At 44.1% G+C, this 26,854-nt stretch overlaps 1 protein-coding gene across 14 annotated transcripts in view; it reads left to right on the top strand.

Annotated features, from left to right (window-relative positions):
- Positions 1-26,854, top strand: part of MPPED1 (metallophosphoesterase domain containing 1) — a 191,577-nt gene that overhangs the window by 56,536 nt on the left and 108,187 nt on the right. For all 14 annotated transcript variants that reach the window (XM_053257921.1, XM_053257919.1, XM_053257928.1 and 11 more), the window contains one exon: positions 17,850-18,075. In XM_053257921.1, coding sequence (XP_053113896.1) covers positions 17,850-18,075 — 226 coding nt within the window. The remainder of the gene's footprint in view (positions 1-17,849; positions 18,076-26,854) is intronic.

The following is a 26,854-nucleotide window of genomic DNA, read 5'->3' as shown; positions in this document are numbered from 1 at the left end:
TGTAGACTTGTAGATCCTTGGAGAGGAGGCTAGTCAGCTTACCTGACAAATCATTTGCCTAGCTACAAGAAATGTAATTTTAGATCTGGAACACTGTTATCCCAATCACAGACACTAGGGGAAAAATTATATGAAATCAGCAGGACTTTCTTTCAGGTACCTTGTTTTAGGTTCAGGATGGAACTATATTTTTGAGTAACGGCAATGTTCTACCCAGCCTATAATGTGCCTTTCTCCTTTCTGTTAATGGTAGGTCTGAAATACAGAGTGTTTACTTCATATATAAATGTTTGATTTAATTGCTAGCTTTTATGTTTCAATGATGCTTAGATATAATGGTTTATAGATGACTTAAGAAGGTGTATTCATTTTCAGTATTATTGTAAATTTCGCAGACATCAGCCAAGTGTTTAAACACAGGACTGTCAACGAGATGCTTAAAATGCAGCCTAAGACTCTTATACTTTCTTTACTTTATCGCTCATAGCAATAGTCTAAAGGGTTGAAATGAGAGAAAGAAAGCATTAAGTGGGCATTTATGTAACTGCCACTGCTCTTACAGAATACTAAGATCTGTTCAATAAAATACCTACGGAGAAGCAAAGCACAGCTGCTGGTTTGCATATGTGTCTCACAGAAGTTAGCATATTACCTACTTTTAAAAAAGTTTGATGTAATGAGGAAGGATACAAAAAGGATATCCATAGAAGAGGATTTGCAGAATACTGTTGTGCTCAGATCTCAAGCCCCTTTCAAGATTGGAGTCCAACAAAAGGGGAATGTGACGGGTCCCAGTGGAATCTAAAACAGTCAGACATGTAATCTAGCCAAGTCAAATCTCAGCACTGGTATACCAAGCCAGTCTAAAACCTTTAGCCACAAGGAAGAAACAACAATGCAAGTCCAAAGCTAGGCAAGAATTCAGATCCAAAGAAGCAGTCAGAAAAGTGGTTGTGAAGATTTCATTAGCCCATATTGGACCTGCTGGCTATTAAATAGTCTTGTTCTTGCATATTACAGTTCCACTTATTTCTGCTGCCCTCACTGCCTTGTAACTGGTAAGATTGTGGATCCCCTCTCCTCTTCACTGCTCACTGGTACTACATTCTGCCCACCCCTTTCATTGGAACAGATTCTTTAAAGCTTCAAGATTGTTCATGATGATGTCAGCAAAACACCCTTGAAGATAATACGCATAAGAGACCAGCAGCTGAATGTGCACATTTTCAAAGTTCTCCATAACTAAGCCACAAGTCTGTGGCTAGGGATGGAATTAATGAGAGGAACCTTACTCATTTCAGAGGAAAATTGATGTCAAATATTAATGCATGTAAACTTCTCCTTAAAGGTATTTGCACTTTGTCCTTCTCTTGCAATCCAAATCTTGTCAGATGCTTTTATCCCTTTGCCTCACCTTATGATCATACTTGGATCTGAACTGTACAGTGCTTTGGTGAAAGTTCACATTTTAACTGTAAATGAAACTTTATCAAGATTGATACCAAACACACAGCACTGACTGCATAGCGAGCACAATTTGAGAAGGTGAGCCGAGGCAATGATCTTCATTATTTTCAAGCAGGGGCCACTTTGGCCAAAAAGAACCCCACTCTTCAATGTGAGTGCCATTTCGCACTGTGCTGACCTCCACGGAGTACTGCACTATTTTCAGGGCCTTTTAAAAGAGATATAGTCCTTTCTTAAGAGCTCTAGGAAGAAAGCACTGGGAAGGGCTACACTTCCTAGCACTCCATGAAGGCCTTCCAAGATGATGCAGGTGCTCCATTTTTCTTAAAGGAGCCCCCTCAGTGCTGAGTAAACTGCAGCACTGCATGGTGCACCTCTGCACAGTGCCAGAAGGAATGTGCAGAGTATTCTTCTTTAGTCAGTTGTGCTTTGCACAAACCCAATAAATAGTCAGCAGGCTGCGCTTAGGGTTGATGGGGCCACTACTGGGCCTTATGGTGAAGAACACTGAGCTGAGACTTCATGCATAACAAAGCTCTATGCATAACATGTCAAATTATGACATAATTTCAAATTAAATTATGACATAATGTCAAATGCATAACATGTCTCTTGTTAATCTGCCAGCAACCTCCAGCTCCATCTAAGGAGCATACACTTAAGGAGCATTCTTTGCTACTGGAGATTCACTCATGCTCTTGAGTCATGGCTACACAATGCTGAATCTGCTGGGCTACAGCTGGGAGGAAATAGATGGTGTTTTGTGGCCATTTAAGTTATCTCTTTACTAGAACTGCCAACTGTGCAAAACATGCCACACATGAATTCACAAATGCAACAGGTTCTCAATCTGCTGTTCTTTCTGCAAATGTGAAAAGCTGTGTCACATTAAATAACAAATTCAAGTTCAAAAAATTACTTGCATTTATCTACTACTATTATAGCAAATATGTCAGCCAAAAAGATATGTCATTGCTTGAATGTTGTTTTTTTTAAATTTCAATGATAATTAAATACTTGTTTACATCATGTTTATCACACCTTTCCTTTAAGGAACTCAGGGTGATGTACATGTTCCCCCCTCCTCTTATCCTTACAATATCCCTTTTGAGGTGGGTTAGATTAAAAGATGACAACCACTGATGCAATCATAATTGAGCAGGAACTTGAACCCTCTTCCTTCCTTTTGGAGATGGAGTTCCAGTGCATCAACCTTTTACACCAACTGTCCTAATGACCACTAAGGAGAGTCCCCTTACCTGTCCCTGCTTTGCCTCTACTCTATGACCCCTGCCTTGGTTCCTCAGGTATTTCCTGTAGCGAGTTAGTTCTACTTCCTTTCTCCTTGGAGAGCAGATGGGAACATCTCTCTCCCCCCGCCTATTCATTATGTAGCTCATAGTTAGGATAGGTCTTTCCTATCTCAAACATACTTAACCTAATAAATCCTATTTACTTTATACTGCACTACAATCTACAAACAGGGTGGCGCTGCCCCCAAAGAAGCTTGTTCGTGATTTGGGGGTCCTTTTGGACTCTTGTCTCCTGCTTGAACAGCAGGTGGAGGCTGCGGCCAGAAGTGCTTTTGCCCAGCTTCATCTGGTTCGCCAATTACGCCCTTACCTTGGTCAGCAGGCATTAATGACAGTGACCCATGCCCTTGTTATCTCCCGCTTAGGTTATTGTAATGCTCTCTATTTAAGGTTACATTTGAAGATGACCGAGAAGCTACAATGGATCCAGAATGCAGTGGCTCGCCTACTCATGGGTGCCAGAAAATATGACAGGGTAACATCTCTCCTGCAGTCTGGTTGCCCATTCGCTTCTGAGTACAATTCTGGTTCTGGTTCTGACCTTCAAAGCCTTGTGGGGCTTGGCGCCTGTCTACCTACAGACCTGCCTCTCCCACCCAGATACATCCTGTCCAGTTAGATAATCTCAGATGGCCCTTTTGTCGGTCCCTGATTTCTGAGAGGTTTGGGGCTCGCAGGCCCGTGAAAGGGCCTTTTCGGTTGCTGCCCCACTTCTTTGGAACTTTCTTCCCATTCAGATTCATCTAGCCCCTTCCTAACTAATCTTCAAATCTCTATTGGAGACTTTTCTTTTTTGCCAGGCTTTTGCCTTGTAGTTTACTTTTATTTGTGTTTTGTTAGTTACTTTAGTTTTTAATTTAGAATGTCATTTTTAATGTTGCCTTGTTTGCATGTTTTTGTACACCGCCCGGAGTCTTTGGAGTGGGCGTTATATTAAATGTTTCAAATAAATAAAATCTCCATCCTAGTTCTTGACTAACTGCAACAATAAGGCTCTACATTACTTCATAACTGGAGTGGGCAGCTTCCTCTTGGTGCTTTGCTAAGCAATCACAAATTGCAACACTTCCAGCATTTTATCCACTATACCACAGGGATATTAGTAGTGGCTAGTAATAGGCAGAAAAACTATTTTGGCTCGAAAACTGTATATTTTCCTGCCAAAATGAGCTTTCTACATGTTCATGAGTTATTGAATGTCTATATCCGCATGGCAGCTTCAGCATTAATACCACAGATCATCTATACAAGCTAAAAGTGTATCGACATGGGCCGGAAACACATACAAACTTCAAGTGTACATTGCACATTGTACATTGTGGTGGATTGTGGACTAAAGAATTGTTACCAGTAAGTTTTCTTTGGCTTGACTTTTTAGTGTGATTAATTGCTGACTTTTTAATATTTCAATCTAATCTTTGGCTTGATTATCAATCCAGACTGGGCAAATAAAATAACAAGGCCCCTACTGAGCTGCTTATTGGGATTCTTGACGAGGTTTAGAAAGTATTTTTAAGGACACTGTGTTAGTGTGTTTTAAGATAAGGAATGGTGTGTGTGTGTGAGAGAGAGAGAGAGAGAGAGCGAGAGCGAGAGAGCGAGCGAGCGAGAGAGAGAAATCTCCAACCATTCTACCTTTTGGTTTCATGAGGTCTGTTCAATGTTTCTTTAATGACGTTCCTGAATGGCATATATATATTTTTGTATGTCCTCCTTGACATGAAGGCAAAAGAGCATATGTTAAAAAAGGTGGGAAGTGACTTCTTTTAAAAAAACGGGGTGAGCAACTATGTGGAGAAAGGAGTAGCAAACAATGTTTGGTCAGTGCCCCCCACTCTTCTGGTGCTGCTTCCATCCTCATATGCTAGATAAAGTTGTACCTATTGAATATGTGCCAGTCATGCAGTTGTTATGTCCTGGCCCTTATGAGGAGTTCAGCAGCCCCCTTCCCTTATGAGCTACAAGACTAGAGGGTGGCAAAAGCCAAAATGAAACAGGAGGCCACTGCAAACAGAAGCAGTCATACTATTTTATTCCTTTATACTTTTATTTTCAAGACTTTTCTCCTTCGCTGGGGAGGATGGGGAAGTGAGGCAAATTTCACTAAACCTGACAGAAGACCTTCTCAGCTGTTCTCTGGGCTAAAGACAAAAAAGGTTGGTAACATTGACCAGCCACTGTTTGCTCTTTTCCCCACACAGTTGTTCTCTTGTTTTAAATCACATACAAGTATGCATAAAAACAACACTATTAGAAGATAAATGTTTATGAGTTATTTGCCCAAGCATCCCAATGGTCCTGACATACAACAAAAACTTCTCACTGAGCAATCTTTTTCTTCTCATGGCATCTACCCATGCTTTCCATCACTACTACTTTTTTGTAGGAACACACAAAAATATCTTTTCAGGTATAATATTCATTGTGCTCTTGCATAGTGGTATTATACACCATTTGTACCTTCTGGATTGTTCAAAATAACGGTTATTGGTTAAATAATTACAGGAAACCTCTCTCTCCATGCTCACTAGTGTTGCCAGGTCCAGGTGGTGAAAATAGTTGAAATCTGTCACCAAAAAAGTGGAAATAGTTGGTGCTGTTCACAAAAAAGTCTCCACTCTGCATTAAAAATAACATAAAATATATGTATGCTAATTTGTATTATATATGTGTGTTTTGCTAAAACAGGATAATTTAAGAATAAATACAACTCACACACCCTTTTTTCAAACACCAGCCATCCTCTGACTGGATCACATTATCGTATGGGACAAATGGTGCATTTTCTTTTCATATTCAAGGGGGAGGGAAACCACCATAGAACCCTTTCCACACAATTCAAACACCTGTAGCCTCTGGATCACAGAATCCCATGGGGCATTTTAATTTCATTGGGGAGGGGGAGCACACCCCTTCTGCACAGTTCAGTGCTAGCCTTCCCTCCACAGTGGTGCATATAGGGGAAGTATAAGTTTCCTGACCTGGAAACCTATGCTTCCCTGGCTGTGCACTGTGGAGCAGCAGAGACACACAACACAGTCAAAAGAAGAAATCCCTCCTTGCGGCCACTGGGCCAGTCACAGTGAGTCACTGAGAAAACAAGGAGGCAGGCTGCTGCAAAAAACATGTGGCTGAGGAAATGGGATGGGAATTACCAGCACAGCAACAGCATACAAATGAGCTCCTCCTGCTACCACACAGCAAACATTACACATGAGTGAGTCCATTGTTTCCAATGGGCCCACTCATGAGTAACAGCCACTGAGTGATTAGAGCCACTTGGCACTTGCAGCAGGATTGCTGGAACTCTGGAAACCCCTTCCAGCACAGAAATAGTTGCAGGGGTTTTTAAATAGTTGAAAATCCGGGATAAAAGTCCACATCTAGGAACCCTAATGCTCACGAACAGGCCTCCAAAAAAGACCCAACAATTGTGATGTCACAGCCAGCATGGGTGCTGATTTTAGTTGTTTATGAGTGGATTTCAGCAAATAAATAAATAATACCAGATGACTTGTAATTGGTTTTTTTCTGAGAATTGAATAATATATGTCTCAATTCTGTATAGCACAGATCAGCTCTCGGGAAGGAGGGAAGGGTGCCAGACATCATCCCCTTTCTTCCCATGAATAACCACCTAGAGTTAAAAGGGGAAGGAGAAGAATATGTGAGTACAACAGTGCATTTGCAGTCTGCTAGAATGAACAAATATATTTAGAAGCGGAACTGAAACCATCTCTGGGTATGACAAGCCCAGGGAAAAGAAATAGTTTCTGTCTGCAAAACAGACTAGTCCAAAATTATTCCTGGTCTCCGTCAAAACTCTCTCAATTCAAATTTGTTTTTAAAAGGCTTCTGGCTGCAGCTACCTGGCCACTTAATCAGCTTGAATGATTAACATTCATCGAAGGATCATCTCCGACTACATTTTTAAAAAATCCCTTCCTCATACCAAAAAACATAGGTAGAATACAGAAGCTAACAAAGACAGCAAAAGAATTTCATGGAGCAATTATTATTAAATTTTATTAAAAATTATTTTAATTATTATTAAATAATGATTTGATAATTAAATTAAAATATTTTTAAATTTATTTTCATTTTACAAGATTATTTTATTGCATTTTTGAAGTTTTAATGGTTTTAATTGCATTTTTATATTGTGTTAAATTTTATATACCACCTAGAAATGTATATATCAGGTGGTATAAAAATATAATCATTTAAATTATTGAGCTGACTATATTGAAAAATATATGGCAATATCTGTTATTTTATAAATTTGTTTATTAGGCTAGTCATATATCAGTGTATTGGCAGTCTGATAGAATTTAGGGGTATGACAAGTCCAGGGTGAATGAAATGAAATGACATGTGAATCAATTTGGGTACAAATTGATTTGTACCCGCATCTAGCTGATTCGGTTGATTTGGAGACAGAACATATCGCCCCTGTGGTACATTGGCTAGATTTGGGTCCAAATCGAAACATGCCAGATTATATTCAAATGGCTTTGAGATTTGGATTCCTCCTATCATTTCCCTCAGAATCCCAGCTTTCATTTTTTTAAAAAACGCTAAGCTCTAGCCCTTGTAGAAGTGGCATTATGGAGCAAAATGTGTGGTCACTATTTTTCAAGTGTTTAGATTCTTTGGTGTATAATAACTTTCCCTCAATGAATCCCTATGAGGATTCATTACACACCTTCATTTCTTCTATTCATTTTGACTGTTGGACAGTGCCAACTGTCAGCTGCCATGTGCCAGCTACACTCCACTCCCACCCGCAAGTCAGTGGGTAGTACTCAGTTTATGCTGTAGGAATTTTTTTCAAGTGTTTATGAGGAAATAACCTTTCTTCATAATGAATCCCTATGAGAATTCGCTACACACCAAAGAATCTAAACACCTCAAAAATTCATAAAATAAAAATTGAGTACCCACTGGCTTTCGGGTTGTGGGGTAGTTGGCACATGGGATGCCACTAATTCCCCACCCCCACCTAAAAAGCAGTGGGGTCAAAATGAACAGAAGAAATGAAGGTGTGCGATTAACCCTCAGGGATTCATTATGAGGAAGAATTATTATACACCAAAGAATCCAAACACTTGAAAAATAGTGACTGCACATTTAGCTCCATAATTCCACAAGGGCTAGAGCTTAGTTTTTTTCTCCTTAAATTAAAGCTGGGGATCCATGTTAGGGTTAGGATAGGGCATCTTCGAATCCCCATTATTTCCTATGGTGGAAGTATACAAAATCAGTAAAAATTGAAAGAAACCATTAAACCAAGTGCCCCACTACCTTGAAATTTGGGTGGTAGATGACACTCATGAGGACCTACCCACCACCCAAATTTGGTGCCCTGAGGACCCTTATAAGTGGTCCAAATTGATCTGAATCTGAATTGAATCAATTCCAAATTGAATCAGAGGTGATTCTGGGGGACAGATTTGGACACAAAGCAAATTGGGTGATTCGATTTGGGCACAAATAGAAAAAATCAGTTCATGCACATCCCTACCAGTCAGTGTATTAGGCAAATTTGTGTATTAGGCTAGTTATATATTAATATTGAGTAAATTTGACCTAGAGCCACTTTAGACATGTTCAAATGTTCACCCCTTGGGACATGTGGCTTTTTTTCTTTGAAAGCAAATCCTCTTTCCATATTACTACTTGCTTTTGAAACTCCCCTGAGTTTCTCATGCAACAAAGTGAGCCTGATGCTTTAGGACAACTAGTCTGTGGAAACAGTTATACATTTATTTGCGTCCACGTCCTTGAAATTAATCTAACATCACTAGAAATAATATATAAGATTTCATAATGCAGAAGGATTTAACAAAATACATATGGAAATTACTCTGCTATATCTATTCTGTTATGTGTGCGTGATAGGAAATTGCAAGTTATCATTCTAATTTATAAAAGTATTCAGAATGAACTATGTAGAGGCAATTTCCATTGCAGATGAGTGCTCTGAAGTACCCTGCAATGTAAAAAGCACTCTGCATGATTTAACTTAACTTAGTTTCATTTGAATGCACTCCACCAACCAGTTTACATAGTCTTAGATTAGTTCCAGATATCCCAGATGTGGATATTGCTGCTACTACAATAGCTAGTAGCAACAAGACAGCTTAGAAACTACATTGGTCACTCTAGTGGATGACCCCTATCTGAGCCTGAGGGGTGTGTGTGTCTCTTGATTTTATTAGAACTCTCAGAGGCTTTTGATACCACCGACCATGGTATTCTTCTGGATCGTCTGTGGGGGTTGGGAATCGGGGGCACAGTTTTGTACTGGTTCAGTTCCTACCTTAGTGGACAGTTTCAGACAGTTTGCATTGGAGGCTAGTGCTCTAGCCCATGGCCTCTTTCTTGTGGAGTGTCGCAGGTCTCAGTCCTTTCTCTCTTGCTTTTTAACATCAATATGAAGCATCAACTATGGCCTTACCTTGACTGGCAGGCCTTGAAAACTGTGACTCTCATGCCCTTGTCACCTCTCAGTTGGACTATTGCAATGCGCTCTACCTGGAGTTGCCTTTGAAGACAACTCAGAACCTTCAGCTGGCCCAAAATACCATGGCCTGGCTGCTTATGGGCAGCAGAAAATATGACTATGTTTCAACTTTGTTGCAGTCACTGCATTGGTTACCAGTTCACTTCCAGGTCCAATTCAAAGTGCTGGTTATCACCTATAAAACCCTTCAGGGTTTGGTGCCTGTGTACCTTCAGTACCGCCTCTCCTGTCTAACTTTGACACGCCCTGTGAGGTAGTCTCAGGTGGGCCTTCTCAGAGTTCCGGGACCAGGGGAGGTACATGGGGTCCGGGCTCATGGGAGGGCCTTCTCTGTTACAGCCTTCTCCCGAACACCCTGCCTCCTGAGATTCATAATGCCACCTTCCTTCTGACCTTTAAGAAGCTTTTGAAAAAGTATTTATTTTGCCAGGCTTTTAGTTTTGTGTGTGTGTGTTCCCTCCCCCCCCCTCTTATTTTCATTGTTGTTGTTTTATGTAAAATGAGTCTATGGAAGTCAGGCAGTCAATAAATTTGCTAAATATATACATACTGTAGTAAATTATTGGTAGGTTGCATTTTGCCCACTCCTGTTAAGTAACTTACTTTAAGCACAGCAGTTTCATCACCATGAATGGCTTATACATGCATTTTATGAGTAAGGGACTTTAACCAAGCAAGAGATCCATTTATACAGTACACAGTTAACAATCAATGGCGAGACACTTGGACAGGTTAGCATTAGAAGAGGTATTTTCCAAGGGGACTCACTATCCCCTCTGTTTGTAACCACCATGACTCCACTTTCACAAATACTAAACAAAACAGGCCTCGGATACCAAACATCTAAAACATCAAGTCAAATCAACCATCTGCTGTACATGGACAATCTGAAGTTGTATGGAAAGTCCCAGTCAGAAATCGAATCACTGCTAAACACTGTCCGTATATTCAGTAGCAATATAGCAATGGAGAAGCCATCTTCTGGTCTATTTGTTGTTTTTATTGATCTCAAGTCTGCTTTTGACTTAATATCTTGAGAGAGGCTTTGGCAAAAATTGTGGGATCTTGCAATAGACAGAAGGTGGTTGTTACTGATAATTGCCATGTATGATGGTGCCCAGCTGAAAGTTCGCTGCAACGCTTTGGGGGCTTTGTCATCTGAGATTATCTCTTGCAGGGGTGTACGAAAGGGCTGCATATTAGCCCCCACACTATTCAATCTCTACATTAATTCTGTAGTTGCTCATGTCTCCATCCCTTCTATCCATCCTCCTAAAATTGTGAATAGGCATATTTCTGTTTTGTTATATGCTGATGATATGGCAATTTTATCTCAAACACCAATTGGCTTGAAACATGCTCTCGGTCTTTTATCAAAATTTTGTACTCAAGAGGCTATTGAAATCAATGATCAAAAAACCAAAATCATGGTTTTTGCAAAATGGCCCAGACAGCATAACTGGTTTATTAATGGTCATAGGATAGCCCAAGTAAACTCTTTTAAATATCTAGGAGTGGTATTTCACTCTTCAGGCTCATGTAGCCCCCACCTTAAGTCCACTCTGATGATGGCTCAGAGTACTACTAATCTTATTACTTCTTTTCATTACTCAAGGGGAGCTTCTTATATCCCTGCAGCTATTGAATTATTTGTCACCAAAGTTCATCCCCAATTGTTGTATGGTGCCCAGTTAGGACCGGTTAGAAATTTCTCATCTTTAGAAGCTCTGCAATCTAAATTTCTGAGATCTATATTATCAGTCCCTCGCTGTGTTCCTGCTGTTGTGTTGAGAAGAGAGGTGGGCTTGATTAGAATGGTAACCTGTTACTGGAGAGCCATCATCCTATTTTGGTTAAAATTTGTGTTCTCTTGTGTGGGCCTGGCCTCTCTTATAAAAACTGATTCGTTCAGGTTTAAGTGGTCCACCTTGATCAATGGCAAACTAGCACATTATGGATTCTCTACAGAGGAAATCCTTAAAATGGGTTATGACAGGGCCAGGAAGGAAATCAAGCAACGTATTATAGATATAGATCTTCAGGAGGAAGTTGCTCTTTTGCCCCAGAATGTCCATTTGGGTGGGCAAACAATTAGTTCTAACGCCGCAAGATATCTGCGTCTTGTTATCGTTCCCAAATTGAGATGCACTTTGATTTTGGCGCATTTGGACGTCCTCCCCTCCGCTGTTTTTGAGGGTAGATTTAAAGGCACGTCTTTTCCCGCCCGCCTATGTCCCTGTGGTACAGGCCAAGTGGAGATCAGCATGCATTCTATTTTATATTGTGATTTTTAAAGGGATGCCCATTTAGTCTTAATATCCCCTTTGCTGACTGATTTTATAAAGCATCCTGATGATTTTTATCTGAAGTTTTTATTAGCCAATCCTGATGAGAATGTTATTAATAGAGTGGCCAGGCACTGTTATATAATTTGTAAAATCCGTTCAGGTTTTTAAATGCTTGATCTTGATATATTTGTTCTTATGTTTTCTGTTTTTCTGTGTCTGTTCTTTTTTGTGCTTTTGTACTCTGGTCTATGACCGTAATAAGGATTGGATTGGATTGGTATATGTATATGAATCCTCATAGGGATTCATTATGAGGTAAAGTTATTAGACACCAAAGAATCTAAACATTTCAGTATTCATAAAAATTAAAATGAGTACCCCACTGGCTTGTGACGGGGGGGAGTAGTTGGCACATGGCGGTTGACAGTTGGCAGTGTCCAGTGACAGTCAAAATGAACAGAAGAAATGAAGGTGTGCAATGAATCCTCATAGGGATCCATTATGAGGAAAAGTTATTATACACCAAAGAATCTAAACACTTGAAAAATAGTGACCACACATTTTGCTCCATAACTCCACTTCTACAAGGGCTAGAGCTTAGCATTTTTTTAAAAAAAAGAAAGCTGGGGATCCGTGTTAGGGTTAGGATATGGCAACTTTGGATCCCCATTGTTTCCTATGGCGGAAATGTTCAAAATCAGTAAAAACTAAAAAAAAAAAAAAATCAATCAAGTATCCCACTGACTTGAAATTTGGGTGTTAGGTGGCACCCATGGGGACCTACGCACCACCCAAATTTGGTGTTCCTAGGACCTTGTTAAGTTGTCCAAATTTGTCTGAATCTGAATTGAATCAAAGCAAATACAAATTGAATCTGGGGTGATTGCGGGGGGTAGATTTGGATACAAAACAAGTCAGGGGTGATTTTTTTGTGCAAAAATCAAATAAAAAAAATCGACTTGTGCACATCCCTACTAAAAAGACCAGAATGGGGGTGACCATTGTCTCCAGCAGAGGCCAAACCACTGCTCCTTGACTGCACTGAATAAGAGGCAGCCTGCTGAAAGAAGGTGGAGCATAGCTCTATGGCAATATCAAGGCATATTAACACCTGGAAATGTACAGATGTGCATTAAGTGAGCATAAGTAACAGAGCTGGTCCAAACACAGATGCACTCTCAACTCATGTGTTGGACTTGTGCAAGTGCAATGAACATAGAAGTGCAAATGGCCCATGCACTTGTGAAGCCAGTAATGGGGAGTGTGGAGCATCTGGGAATCATTATGGGTAGGGCCATAATATCACAGGGTCCTGGCAACAAGCAAGCCATAAATGTGAAGACAGCTGCAAGCTTGCTGTCATCTAGAGTCTGGGGTACATCAAAGTTCCAGGCAGGTTACTAAGCTCAGGAAGGAAGAATATGGTTTCTTGGAGGTCTTAGTTGCAGCATTGTGGTGTGGTGGGATCGGGAAACTATAAACAGGAGTTACATTGGGGTTCATCGGAAGGACCATCTTGCTGGAAAGAGCCTATTCGTCATGCCATGGTTCGATCTTCCGAAGACCACTTCTATATTCTCCAGGAGACTGCTTTTTGAGGTAGGCCCTCTGTGCCCTCCCTTGCACTCAACCTACCTGCACACCACAGGCCCCTCCAGCTTCTCAGCCCCATCCTTACTTTGCTGCTGTAGCACTATGAGGGGCATCCCTGGAGCTGGGAGGTGGTACTGCCCATGGGACAGGGGCGCCAGCTGAGGTAATGGAAGTGGAAGGCTGCTTGGACATAGACAGCTGTGGCACCTGCAGTTATGCACTCCAAACTCAAAGTGTGTCCCTCAGCTGTACACACAAAAACTATCTTGGAATGATCAGAGATCTCACGGATCAACATGTGTGCCAGAAAAGTTCAAGCCTTCTCTGGCTCAGTTTGGGCCTCTGTGCACATGCGAGAGACATTTCATTGACCTCATGCACAGTTTGTGTGGTCATGCAAATGTCCTCTGCACATGTGCAGAGGTCACTCAAATTGCCTCCATGCATGCGCAGAGGCCTGAACCAGGCTGGTGCAGCCTACCCGAGGGAGTCCCCCCCCCATTGCCGCCACCACCACCATCACAGCCATGGCTTGTACTTGTGAGTACAGACTTACTCCCCTCCTGCCCCCTCTGTACTTAAGACAGCCCCCTTGCCCCTTTATAGGTGATGGGGAATCCTCACTGGATTACCCTTTACCAATATAGCTCTGAACTGGCTCAGTTTGAATCAGGTCCAGTTTGGTTTGAACTTGGACCAACTGAGGCTAGTCTGCTTCGACCCCGAACCCGTTGAACCGAGTTGATTCGACATTGAGTCCGGTTTGAACTGAGCTGGCTTGCACACCCCTACAAAGAATATCAAGGAAAGAAAAGCAAAATAGCACCAAAGAATATCAGGGGAAGTTCTGTTGAACCTTGAAATCTTTCTTTTTTCAAACTGTGGGTTAATTTACAGCTTTAAAATTAAAAAAATAAATAAATAAGTGCACTGGTAGGCGAGTGGGTAGACCGATGTAAGGAAATGCCCCCTTTTTTTGCCTCAGCCACCTTTGGGGAGGGAATAGATTTCTGCCACCACATGGAACTCTGAAGAGCTCTGATTTTTCCCAAATGGGGTTGGATAAGACAGGCCGTTCAAGGTTGGGATCGGACTCTTTCTAACCCCCTTCAATTTGGCCAAGGTCAGACCATATCTGATTACCCCAATCTGACCTTGCACAGCCCTAATGCCTAGTGTGCTGCCATAAAGGGTTTGCACTTCTTTGAGACTGGCATTGTTTTCACAGATGTGTGATCAGCATAGCACATTCCATGGGGCAGAAGTGAGTGATAGGATGCTAACTCCCATGGGGTTCCGTGTGCAAATGTGTCCCTTCGCAGATGATGCATGTGGATCTCTTGGGAGCGCAGGGGAGGATGGAAGGAATGCTACTGCAGTGCTGCTTCACGCTACATGGGAACGTAGGAACTTCCTTATACCAATTCAGACCCATGGCCCATGTAGCTAGGAATTTTCCACATCTGGCCTGCACAACTTCAGCCTTCCAGCTGCTGTTGAAGTACAGTTGCCATCATCCCTGACTATTTTCTATTGCAGAAGGGGATGATTGGAGATATAGTGCAAGAGTTGCTGGATAGCTGAAGTTGTGAAGGCCAGGCATAGGTGAACAGTCAGTGGCTCTGCAAAGTGCCTGGCTGGGGTCTTTCAGTGCCCTGCCTGGTGATGCCAGCGATGGCTCCTGAGACATTCTGTTTTCAAAGCAGGTGCTCCATCACTGAGCTTCTGGTGCCAGAATCCAGGCCCCAAGGGTGAGGTCAAGTTCCATCCCCACTCATTGCAGGCGCATATGCAGGTCCCATTCTTGTGTGGGGATGTATCAGAAACGAAGATGGAATGCCCATCAGGCTTCCTAGGAGCTCTCTGTGTGTGTGCATTGTTAGAGTTCACTCGTGTGGCCCAGGGTGTGTGTGGTGTGGAGCAACTATTGTCAGTGTACCCCAGTTGCCCAGAGCATGCAGGTGAGGTCTGAAAATGAGGAGGCATAAGTGGAGTGTGTGTCTCATTTGCTTTTGGGTGGGACCTGCACTGATATCCCTTTAAGTGGAGGTGGTGGAGTTGTTGAAGCAGGTGTAGGTGGATGTGTAAAGTATGAACAGCATGGTAGATTGCCTGGCAAAGTGCAGCCAACTCTGCCCAGAACCTACCCAGCGACACATTTAGGGGAGTCCAAAATAGCTCTCGGAAAATATTATTGTAATTTTTCTATAAAGGAGTTCAGACCAGGAATCTATAGTGAAACTCTGTTGAGAAATTGGGATAGGAACTTGGCCTTAAAACCTGGATGGCAGGAACAAACTTACCACTCCTTGGAAAAAGAAATGGAGAATGGCCTTGCTAGTGTTCAGCTCTTGCCACAGCATATTTCTTGAAGTTGTCTAGACAAACATTTGTTCCATCTGGAATGTTTAAGGTAAACAATATTCAGTGGCTTACATACTGCACAAGGGGATGATTGAGTGGACAGCTTGAGCACCGCCTGTATCCCTTCGCGTATGTAAACAGATACAAAGAGGCTGTGCTGCAAGGCAATAGTGCCCGGCGATAAGGGGAATACATAATTGTGGATGCAGTTACATGACACACTGCCCATTGTTTTCAAAAGGCTGTGTATCACACAACTCCATGCACAGAGCCCTTACTGCCAAATGCTATTGCCATATGGCACAGCCTCCTCACAGCTGCTTATACACACAGTGGTGCAGGCAGAGCTTAAACCACCTGTGCCTGCTTGTGCAGCATGTAAGCCACTGTGAAGTGAAAATGATGTGTGTGTGATGGCTTCAAAACATGTTGGACACATGGAAAAAGTATATTCTTAAGCAATTTTCATGCATGGGAATGTGTGTGATTTTTCCTGGTCAGATTATTTGGAAGTCACTGACACCTGAATGTCATTCTCCATCTAGTATTGAAATAGATAGAGAAGTCCATGGGCCTTCCTCAAACCCTACCTTCATAAAGTCTAAGTGAGGCATCTGACACTGAGGCCATGACACTGGAATTGGAGAAGGAACCTGATAGTTTTACCTTCATAAATATCAATTTGTTTCTGCATTCTGCTTTTGAGCAGGTGTCCCCTAAGCATGCAACATTTCCTTTACAAACCTCACACTTTGAGAATTAACTATAAGAGAAATGGATCCATACAGTAACCTATTCAGGGGGAGGGGAAGAAAGAGAAGGAAATGGGGGGGGGGAGAGAAAAATGGTTGAAAAGGCTTTAAAAGAATGCTGAACTCAAAATCAAGACAAGAAACATGAACAAACAAATGTTACACACGGAGAAAGTTTAATTGCTCTGAACATGATGAAGAGAGGGAATTCCAAGGGTCAAAACAGAAAAGACTAAGTGTTCAATATGTATTTTTTTAAAATGAACTAAAATAGCAGCTGCAGAATGTGGGGCCCAATCAGGATTGGGACCATAGCATGTATGGAGAGAGCATTTAACACTTCTCCCTCAGCCCTCCAAGCTGCAATGAACACTGAGAGGGGAAATCTCATTGGCACTGTTGGTTAACACTGTGCTGAACCTGGAGCAGGCAGAGGTGCACTTGGACCTAAAGGCCTTTGGAGCGCCACCTGCAAGTTAAGCATCACTCCCCCCCGCACACACACACCATGATACACACAGTATTTTTAACATGTGGGGTCTTGAGGGCAAAAACAACAACTGAACTCACAATAATGCAAGAATACAGAACAGGTATATTTATGCAAATATGTATTAGCAGAAACAGTTCAACACATAACATATTCCCATCCCATATATTTCTTTCCGCACTCTCCCCTCTGTCTCTAAGGCATCCGGCACAGGTCACAGTCACACTCGGCCACCCGGTGCAGTGCAGGCCAGTGGCAACCACATCACCCAGGACAGACTAAAGAGGATTTGAGGGCCCCCAGGGGGTGCAGAGGCCCTGGACTTCAGCCCCAAAGTCCAGGGTAAGAGCGCCACTTGGAGCAGGCACCTGATATGGGGGTGGAAAGAGGAGAGGACTGTTTAAAAAACAGGAGTTTACAAGCACATTACAAAGAAGCCCCCCCCCCCCAACCCCCAGAAGAATAAAACCCATCCCATTTCCTCCCTCACCTGTTTCTTTCCCACAAGAGAGTTGGACTTACATGGCCACCAATGAGGGTGGGGGGAGGGATCCAGCTTATAAGAAGCAGGTGTATGAGGGTTTATTCACCTCCCTCTCCTGAGGGTTTTTTATATGCCTGGCCCAGGAATGACAGACTCAGGTTATTTTTTTCAGATTTTGGCCATACAGTATTTGCATCTATTGCATTTTATGTAGAATCACATTTACTACAGCGTACTTGTCTAGATATCAGCAGAACATTCACATGCTAATGTAATCGTTCAAGCAAGAAGAAATAATTTTGCTTCAATGATTCTGTTAAATCAGTGTTAAGGATGTTGCCATGAAAGTAAATGCAACACTTAGTAATGTTTTAAAGTGTTTGCACAGCTCCTTGGCAAGTCAGGTTGTACGTGCTACAAGTTTCTTCTTGAGATTTGCTTTGGACTATCCAGCTGCATCTTCAGCATAATTTGAATAATTACATAAAACTTATTGGGCGGGGGAGGGGCTGTTAAAATCAGAAGTGTAACCATCAGTGAGTTTTATTGTGTGTTTTTCCCCTCCATTTTAGGCAGCCTACCTTATGAGTACAAGATTGTGATAGCAGGCAATCATGAACTGACGTTTGATCAAGAGTTCATGGCGGACTTAATCAAGCAGGACTTTTACTATTTCCCTTCTGTATCCAAGCTGAAACCAGAAAACTATGAAAATGTACAGTCTCTTTTAACAAACTGCATATATCTACAAGATTCAGAAGTGACAGTGAGGGGCTTCAGGATATACGGTTCTCCTTGGTAAGCATTTAAAAAAACATAACTGATTAATATAGAAGTGCCCTGTCCATTGTTCATATTTCAATGATTACGCAAGAGAAAATATAATATCAACTTCTGTGTACTTTATAATTCTACTAATGCTTTATGATTATTAGAATGACTATATAACAGATTCTAGAGGAATAGATGTGTCTATTTGTTGCAGCAAAAAATCCAGTCTTGTGGCATCTTAGATAGCAGATTTATGGTGGCATAAGTGTTTGTGGATTAGAACCCATTTTATTAGATGCAAAGAGTGTTGTCCTCATTTGGCAGATATATGTAAATATGGGTACAGGTGGAAGCGGAGGGGCGAGATCTAAACAGTGGTTCCAAAAAGCCATGAAATGCAAGAAGTACAGTCTGAGGGCTGAAGGGAAGACTATTTTATTGTCCTTAATAATAAAGGTTGAACCTGGTTCATCTCTCCCACCCTAGGAGTTTTTAAAGAAGCTTCTTGTTGCCTGACAGGTATTGCTGAAGGTGAGAGATTTCCTTTAACATCAAGAACTGAGCCTGTCCATTTTCACTGCAGACTTCTCTTGCAGACTTTTAAAGACTGCCCTAGAAGTCCTTGAAAGAAGGGGCTACAATTCTCAAACAAGGCACCCACCTGCAAAATGAGCAACATACCAGATTAGTTATCCATTGCTAAGGGTCTGGTATTAATAATAAAGCTTAAAAAAATGCTACCTTCAAAATGACAGAAGTATTAACTCCTTTACATATACAGTAACAAAAATATGAGAAAAAGGGTTGATCTCACTTGAATAATAGGAGCATAATCTTTGTGCCACTGGTACAACTTTGAAGAGACCTCCAGGAATCCTAGAGGGCAAGGCATTGAGTCTCGCCAAATTAAAAAAGGAAAATGGAAAGGCTGTGCCTTTGAGCTGGCAACCACAGAGCCATGTGGTTTTCTTGGTGGAATACAGGAGGGGTTTACCATTGCCTTCTCCCGTACAGTATGAGATGATGCCTTTCAGCACCTTCCTATATCACTCCTGCCCGATTTGGAGTTTCCCATATCCTGGGGAACACACCAGCGGGGTTTCAAACCAACACCCTCCTGTTCGCTAGGCAGATTGCTTCCCTGCTGCACCATTAGGTGGCTACCTCTCTTGTATTTTGGGAAAGTGCACTGCATTTCAGATAAAGTGCACTTTCATTCATGTTCAGGAAGCTCAGCCCATTGTCCAGCAATAAAACAATGGCCTGAAGCTAACATAGTTTACTAATGATCTATAATAATTGTGATTATAGCATATATGACATCAGATCTGAAAAACAAGGATGAAGAAAAATTCAATTTTTATTTTATTTATTATTACATTTATATCCTGTTCTTCCTCCAAGGAGCCCAGAGTAGTGTACATGGTTATGTTTCTCCTCACAACAACCCTGTGAAGTAGGTTAGGCTGAGAGAGAAGTGGCTGGCCCAGAGTCACCCAGTGAGTGTCATGGCTGAATGGGAATTTAAACTCCGGTTTCCCTGGTCTTGGTCTAACACTCTAACCACTACAATGTGGTCTCTGTCTGCTACACAAATAGGCTATGCACCTGCACAGAGACCTCGTCAGAATCTAACAAGCTCAATTCTCCTGCTTTGAGTGGGAACCCTGCCCCCAGCTGCTATATGTGGATGCACCACTCCACAGTGAACATCGTGGAGTCTGCAACTTGACAATGAGTAGGATCCAACTATACCCTTGTTGTTTTTCTCCCTGCTTCTTTGATTTCTTTTTTATTCTTTCTTTCTCTGTGTAGTAGCGTTTTTCGTTCTTTGCAGCGGGTGTGTGTGGGGGTTTTTTCCTCTCTTGGAGCTCCGATCCCGGCTGAGATGGAGCGTGGTGGCCAGCCAGCCTTCGGTCTTTATGCCGGGCATGATAAACTTTTAAAAATGTATCCGCTACGGATCTAAGATCCCTTCTCCCAATACTCATACCGAGTGTCTCTTGTGCTTGGGGGAATCCCACATTGTCAAGACCTGTCTTCATTGTCAGAGGTTCATGAAGCAGGCTTGCAAAAATAGGGCTTCTCGCCTGCATGCAGCCCTGTGGGACCTGGCTCTCCGTTCTTTGGAAGCCTTGTCTCTGAAGCGGTCCATAAAAATGGCTTCATTGGTCCAATCGGAGCGTGCGGTGTCTGTTCCTGCTCCGCTCAACCGTCAACAACTTCAAATGAACCCATGTGCCCTGAAGACCTTCCCTAGCGTCCGGCGCCTATGATACCGAAGCCCTCCCCGGATCCCTCGGGATCAGTACCGAAGTTGAAAAAGAAGAAACTGAAATTCTATCAGGACTTGCCAGCGGGTTGTAACCTCCCTCCTATACCCAAGAAGAAGAAGGCAGGAGAGGTTCCTGCATCAGAGGCCCCTGTGGCCAAAAAGGCTAAAGTGGCTTCAGATCGTACCATGCAAAGGTTGTCGGTGTTGTCAAGGCCTAATTCACCTGTAGTGATTGAATCGTTTGATGTGGCCCACAATCGAACTCATTCAAGTAGATAACTTTCAGTGGTGATGGAGGAGGCGTATTTTCCAACCAGGCCTGCAAAAGACGCTTCATGGCTGCCTAGGTGACAGTCACCCCCTCAGGGCCAAAAAGAATGCGTTCCCCTTAGAGACAGTGGTACCCATTGGGGATCAGAAGAACGCTCCTCAGCTTACAGACAGGACCGATCCTTGGACCGTCGTGAACATTCTTATTCAGATCAATACTGAGAGATGGAATATCACTCCCCCTTGAGCTCAGTTGATCCTTCTTACTGTGTGTGGTGCCGGGACTCTGGATCGTGCAATTGGTACCAAATGCAATTGGTACTTAGTCACGTCACAGCTGGATTACTGTAACATGCTCTACGTGGGGCTTCCCTTGAAGAATATCCGGAAACTGCAGCTAGTGCAAAATGCGGCTGCTAGGGTTTTATTGGGAGCTGCCTGGTGGGAGCACATCACACCCATTTTGAAAGAGCTGCACTGGCTACCAGCTTGTTTCTGGGTCTAATTCAAGGTGGATTTTGACCTTTTAAAGCCCTTAACGGTTTGGACCTGGGACACCTGAGGGACCACCTGCTCCCAAGGGTTGCTGCTCGCTTGACAAGGTCATCTGAGGAGTCTCTGCTCCAGGTGCCGACAATGAGCGAGGTTCGATTGTCATGCACGCGGGACAGGGCCTTCTCTGTTGCTGCCCCCAGACTCTGGAATACTATCCCAGTGGCTATTCGCTCCTCAGTCTCCATCACAGTGTTTAGAAAGCATGTTAAATCATGGCTTTTTACCCAGGCTTTTATATAAGAGCTGCTCTTTTATAAAGAGCTGCTGCTCTTTGTACTCTGTATTGTTTTTATGCTTGTGTTTTAAATTTTTAATCAGATTTGTTTTATATTTTTAGCTTAATATTTTAATTGTGTCTTTTTTACAATCTTGTTTTTAAATTTTGCTGTAAACCGCCTTGGGATTGTTTTAATGAAAGTTGGTATATAAATTTAACAATAAATAAATGGACTACCAGTCTGACTATTCCGACTATGCTCATTCCCACTATGGGTCCCACTAATCAGAGGATCCCTCATACGCGAAACACTTGACGATGAGGGATTGGAGAGAGCCCCCCTCTCATTTGGAAGGGAGGCCATGTTCCTGCTCACTGCAGCACTCCCCGAGGGACTGGGAAGAGCATCGTGAATTGCCCCCTTCGGTTCCGCTGATACCTCCAACTGCCTTGCCCTCACAAGCGTTACTGACTGGACTTTCCGTGTCGATACCAGACAATCAGGGTAGTAAGCCGGGCTCCCCTCCGGGCCCGTGGCACATGCTGGAGCCCGAATATGAGAGCAATGCTAGCTTTCAGGACTCGGAGGTCATTTCTCTGGGATCGTCCCCACCCGACGTTCAGTCGGGCTCGAAGTCGGTCTCCCCGTAGGAAGACCTCAAACTGTACACAGGGTATGTGATGCAAATGGCTTCAGCCCTGAGCGTGAACCTGGTTAACCAACAGAAGGGAGAGCTGGACCCATTGTTCAGCCTCATTGATTCCGAGGCCAAGACACCGGCCACATTGCCCCTGAACTTGGCTTTGTTAAAAGTCATCTGGGGTAACTGGAAGAAACCAGAACATAAGAACAGCCCTGCTGGATCAGGCCCAAGGCCCATCTAGTCCAGCATCCTGTTTTGCACAGTGGCCCACCAGATGCTGCTGGAAGCCACAGACAGGAGTTGAGGGCGTGCCCTCTCTCCTGACATTACTCCCCCGCAACTGGTACTCAGAGGCACCCTGCCTTTGAGGCTGGAGGTGGCCCACAGCCCTCTGACTAGTAGCCATTGATAGACCTCTCCTTCATGAAGTCATCCAAACCCCTCTTAAAGCCATCCAGGTTGTTGGCTGTCACCACATCCTGTGGCAGAGAGTTCCACAAGTGGATTACGCATTGTGTGATGCTTTCCCAATGATGCTTTCTCAGCCTAACAGGCATCTAGAGAATTTTTATAGGGTGCAATTGGATGATGATACATCCTTTTTGAAGAACCACCCCACCCCAAATTCAATCGTTATGGAGTCATCTCTACAATGGACCAGGGGTCACATCTAGTCGGCCAAGTGACAAAGAGGGCAGAAAGTTGGAATCTTTTGGGAGGTGACTCTACTCTGCCTCAGCCCTACATTTGAGGTTGGCCAATTATCAGGCTTATAACGCCCAATACTGTATAGTCATTTTTTGTGGGACAAGGTGAGTGCCTCTCTGGACCTCCTCCCACAGGACAAGAGGGATTTGGCAAAATCATTTGCCCGTGAGGCCATTCAGGTGGCCAAACAAGAACTTGATTCAGCTCGGCATTCGGTGGAATGTGTGGCTAAGGTGATGGACACATCTGTGGCTGTCAGACAACATGCGTGGCTGCGTTCATCTGGTCTGCATTATGAGGCCTGTGCGAGGGTCGAGGACTTGCCCTTTGAGGGCTCTAGCCTGTTTTCTGAACAGACTGATGACATGCTCCAGAAAGCCCAGAAGTTGAGGAGCACAGCATATTCCATGTCCTATGCCTCTCCGGCTGCCAAGCTGCAGAAGACTTCTAAGTGGTCACCTTATCAATCGCAGAAGGCCCCTTCGAGACAATTGTCACCTTCAGAATGTTCCTTTCGGGCCAACAAGCCCCAGGCATGATACAAGTCAGGCCACCAGTCTGGTAAGCAAGCCTTTCAGAAACAGCGCCCGAGTGCCTTCCAAAAGAAGCAATGACCCTGAGCGCTTCAGGACTCGCTTGGCCCCATTCTTGGAGAGTTGGGGCAAAGTGACTATGGACCAGTGGGTCCTTACAATTATACATTTGAGCTATGCCCTCGAGTTTTGCAGACCACAGCCGGTGTCCAGGGTCATGGTGACTCTTTGCACTCCAGAGACTAGCGGCCGTTTTTCTAGCCGGTGGCCCACAGACTATGCGTTCCATACAGTGCCTGTTGAGTCACATGGCATTGAGTATATATGTACTACCTCAGGTGTGTCTTCAACTGTGCATCATTCAGAGATGATTTTTGGATGTGTACGATCCCCTTGGGGATCCGGGCCATATAGAGCGCACACTGCTCAATGCGTGCGGGCGACGGCAGAGTGGTGGATGGAATTTCAGTATTTGAGTGTCGGTACTCCCTTTCAAACCCCTCGAGCCCGGTGGGTGGTCATGACAGATGAATCAGAGCTCAGTTGGGGGAACACCTGGACGGGCTTAGTCTGAGTGGACACTGGTCCCCCAAAGAAAGGAATTGGCACATCAATTATTTGGAGCTGTTGGCCATTTTCAATGCTCTCAAAGGCTTTTTCCTCTTGATTGGGGGTCACGCAGTCACCATACAAACTGACAATACAATGGTGAAAGCCTACGTTAATCGACAGGGCGGCACGTTATCGTGGAGCCTTCTGTCTCTGGACCTTTGGCATTGGTGCGTGGCACATGCGATAATCACATACAGGGTTCCCTGAATGTTCAGGTGGACACTCTGAGCAGAATGACAGTGGTCTCCCACAAGTGGGCATTGCATCAAGGTGTTTTGAGGGACATATTTGTAACTTGGGGGGTAGGGATGTGCATGGAACCGGCTGGCCTGGTTCGGTTTGAGTCCAGACAGGACTCAAACCAGACCGGGCCAGTTCAGTCTGGCACCCCCCCACCCCCCCACCCCAGTTTGGTTTGGTCGGGGTGGTGGTGGTTCACAGACCTTTTTTTAATTAAAAAAATTTGCGTCACTTACCCCCTTCAGGGGAGTTGTTGGAGGTGGTGGTGGGGTGTCTGTGGAGGTTCCCCCACCCCCTGCTGGCCTTCCCTGCCAGCCTGGGTCACACAGAGGCCTATTGCAGGTGTGCCGGCCTCCAAAATGGCCACCATGCCGGAGGGGGAAGGCCCGAACGAGGTGAACAGCTGGCCAAATGGCTGGTTTGGACTGCAAGGAAGGCTGGTGGGGGGAGGGGGAACCTCCATGGACTCCTCCCGCCGCCGACTCCAACTCCCCCAAAGGATGTAAGTGACACAATGTTTTTTATTTTTTTAAAAAAATGTCTGCAAACCGCTGAACAGTCGGGGGGTGTTTGGTCTGGGGTCGGACCGAACAGACCAAACACCTGTTTACACATCCCTACTTCGGGGATCTGAACTCTGGACTTATTTGCATCCCGGGACAATACACAATGTGTGCCTTACTGCTCCAGGGGAGGAGAGGGCGAGGGTTCTCTGGGTGATGCCTTGGACAGGCCATATTCTGTATGTGCTCCCCCCATTTCCCCTCATTCCGAGGATCTGTGCAAACTGAGGGTGGATCGGGCCTGGGCAATCCTGATAGCCCAATGGTGTCCCAGAAGGTCTTGATTTCCAACCCTGAGGCACTTGGTGGTGGACTGGAAAGGCCTACCTGCCCTGTCAGACCTGCTGTCACAGGAACAGTGTCGGGTGCTCCACCTGGATGTTCACTCTCTCAATGCATAATCCACTAGGGTTGTGCAATTCGGAAATTCTGTGATTCGGTTCGTGACCCGAACCGAATCACCCCTGTTCTGTTTTGTGCCCAAATATGGGCCACCCGAATCACCCTTGATTCGGTTCGGATTCGGATTTAATCCAAATCCAAATCCAAATTGATTCAGGGGTAAAAAGTGGGCCCAGGGGCAAAATTTTGGGGTGGGGTGGTAGTGCTCAATGGGTGGAGTCTACCACCCCAATTTCAGGGGAATTGGGCAAAGGGCTGATTTTTGGGGAATTTTTGAAGTTTTAGTGACTTTGGGGCAGTTCGGGGCATAGCATGGGATCTGGGCAAAAGGAGTGGGGTGGGGTAGTAGTGCCTAATGGGTGCAGGCTACCACCCCAATTTCAGGGGGATTGGGCAAAGGGCTGATTTTTGGGGAATTTCTGAAGTTTTCATGTCTTTGGGGCAAATTGGGGCAGAAAGTGGGGCCTGGGGCAGAATAGTGGGATGGGGTGGTAATGCCTAATGGGTGGAGGCTACCACCCCAATTTAAGGGGGATTGGACAAAGGGCTGATTTTTTGAGAATTTTTGAAGTTTTAGTGACTTTGGGACAGATTGGGGGAAGAAAGTGGATCTGCCCCAAAAGAGTGGGGTGGGAGAGCCAAATCGGCCATGAGCCAAATCAACCGAATTTTTCGGCCCCGAAATTCGGGTGATTTGGCTCAGCCCCGAAAAATATCGGGGGTGATTCGGTTCGGCCCCGAATCACCCGAAATTGCTCATTTCGGGCACAGATCGTTCTGTGCCCGAAATTTTTTGCACATCCCTATAATCCACATAGAATTCTCTGCCATAAGATGTGGTGATGGCCAACAACCTGGATGGCTTTAAGAAGGGTTTGGATAACTTCATGAAGGAGAGGTTTATCAATTGCTACTAGTCGGAGGGCTGTGGGCCACCTCCAGCCTCAAAGGCAGGATGACTCTGAGTACCAGTTGCAGGGGAGTAACAGCAGGAGAGAGGGCATGCCCTCAACTCCTGCCTATGGCTTCCAACGGCATCTGGTGGGCCACTGTGCGAAACAGGATGCTGGACTAGATGGGCCTTGGGCCTGATCCAGCAGGGCTGTTCTTATGTTTTCTCCATCTGACAGCATGGAAGGTCCTGCTGACTTCCCGCTGAGACTTAAGGATGTTTTGGTTGTTGCTAGAAAGCAGTCCACACGGAAGTCATATGAGCACAAGTGGACTCGTTTCACTTCCTTCTCTTCCCTACATGGCTTTGATGCATTTAATCCATCTGTGCAAGATGTATGTAACTATCTATTATCCCTTAAGCAATCTGGTTTAAAGCTTTCATCCCTTAAAGTGTATTTTGCTGCCATTGTGCACATTCCCCCTCTGACTGGACTTTATGGTTTAAAGATCCAGTGGTAAAAAGTTTTCTTAAAGGTTTAACGCACATGTTCCCAGATGATCCGGTTATTTCTCTGGCTTGGGACCTGTCAGTAGTCTTGGCTGGTCTACTACAGCCACCATTTGAGCCTTTGGCTTCAATTGATCCCCGTCCCCTGACCTCGAAGGTCGCCTTTTTGGTGGCCATTACCTCCACCAGGAGGGTGAGTGAGTTAAGGGCCCTGAGGGCTGACCAACCGTACCTTTAGTTCCATAAGGACAAGGTCGTGCTCAGGACAGATGTCAAGTTCCTGCCCAAAGTAGTGTCTATGTTTCACCATTTGTCCCCACTCACTTTGCCCGTGTTTTTTCCAGTTCCTTGATCGGATGAGAAAAGGAGGTTACACCGTTTAGAC

This window comes from Hemicordylus capensis, chromosome 5 (genome assembly GCF_027244095.1).
Source record: "Hemicordylus capensis ecotype Gifberg chromosome 5, rHemCap1.1.pri, whole genome shotgun sequence".
Lineage (NCBI taxonomy): Eukaryota > Metazoa > Chordata > Lepidosauria > Squamata > Cordylidae > Hemicordylus > Hemicordylus capensis.
The sequence above is the reverse complement of the archived record's forward strand: the minus strand, read 5'-3'. Positions and strand labels throughout refer to the sequence as shown.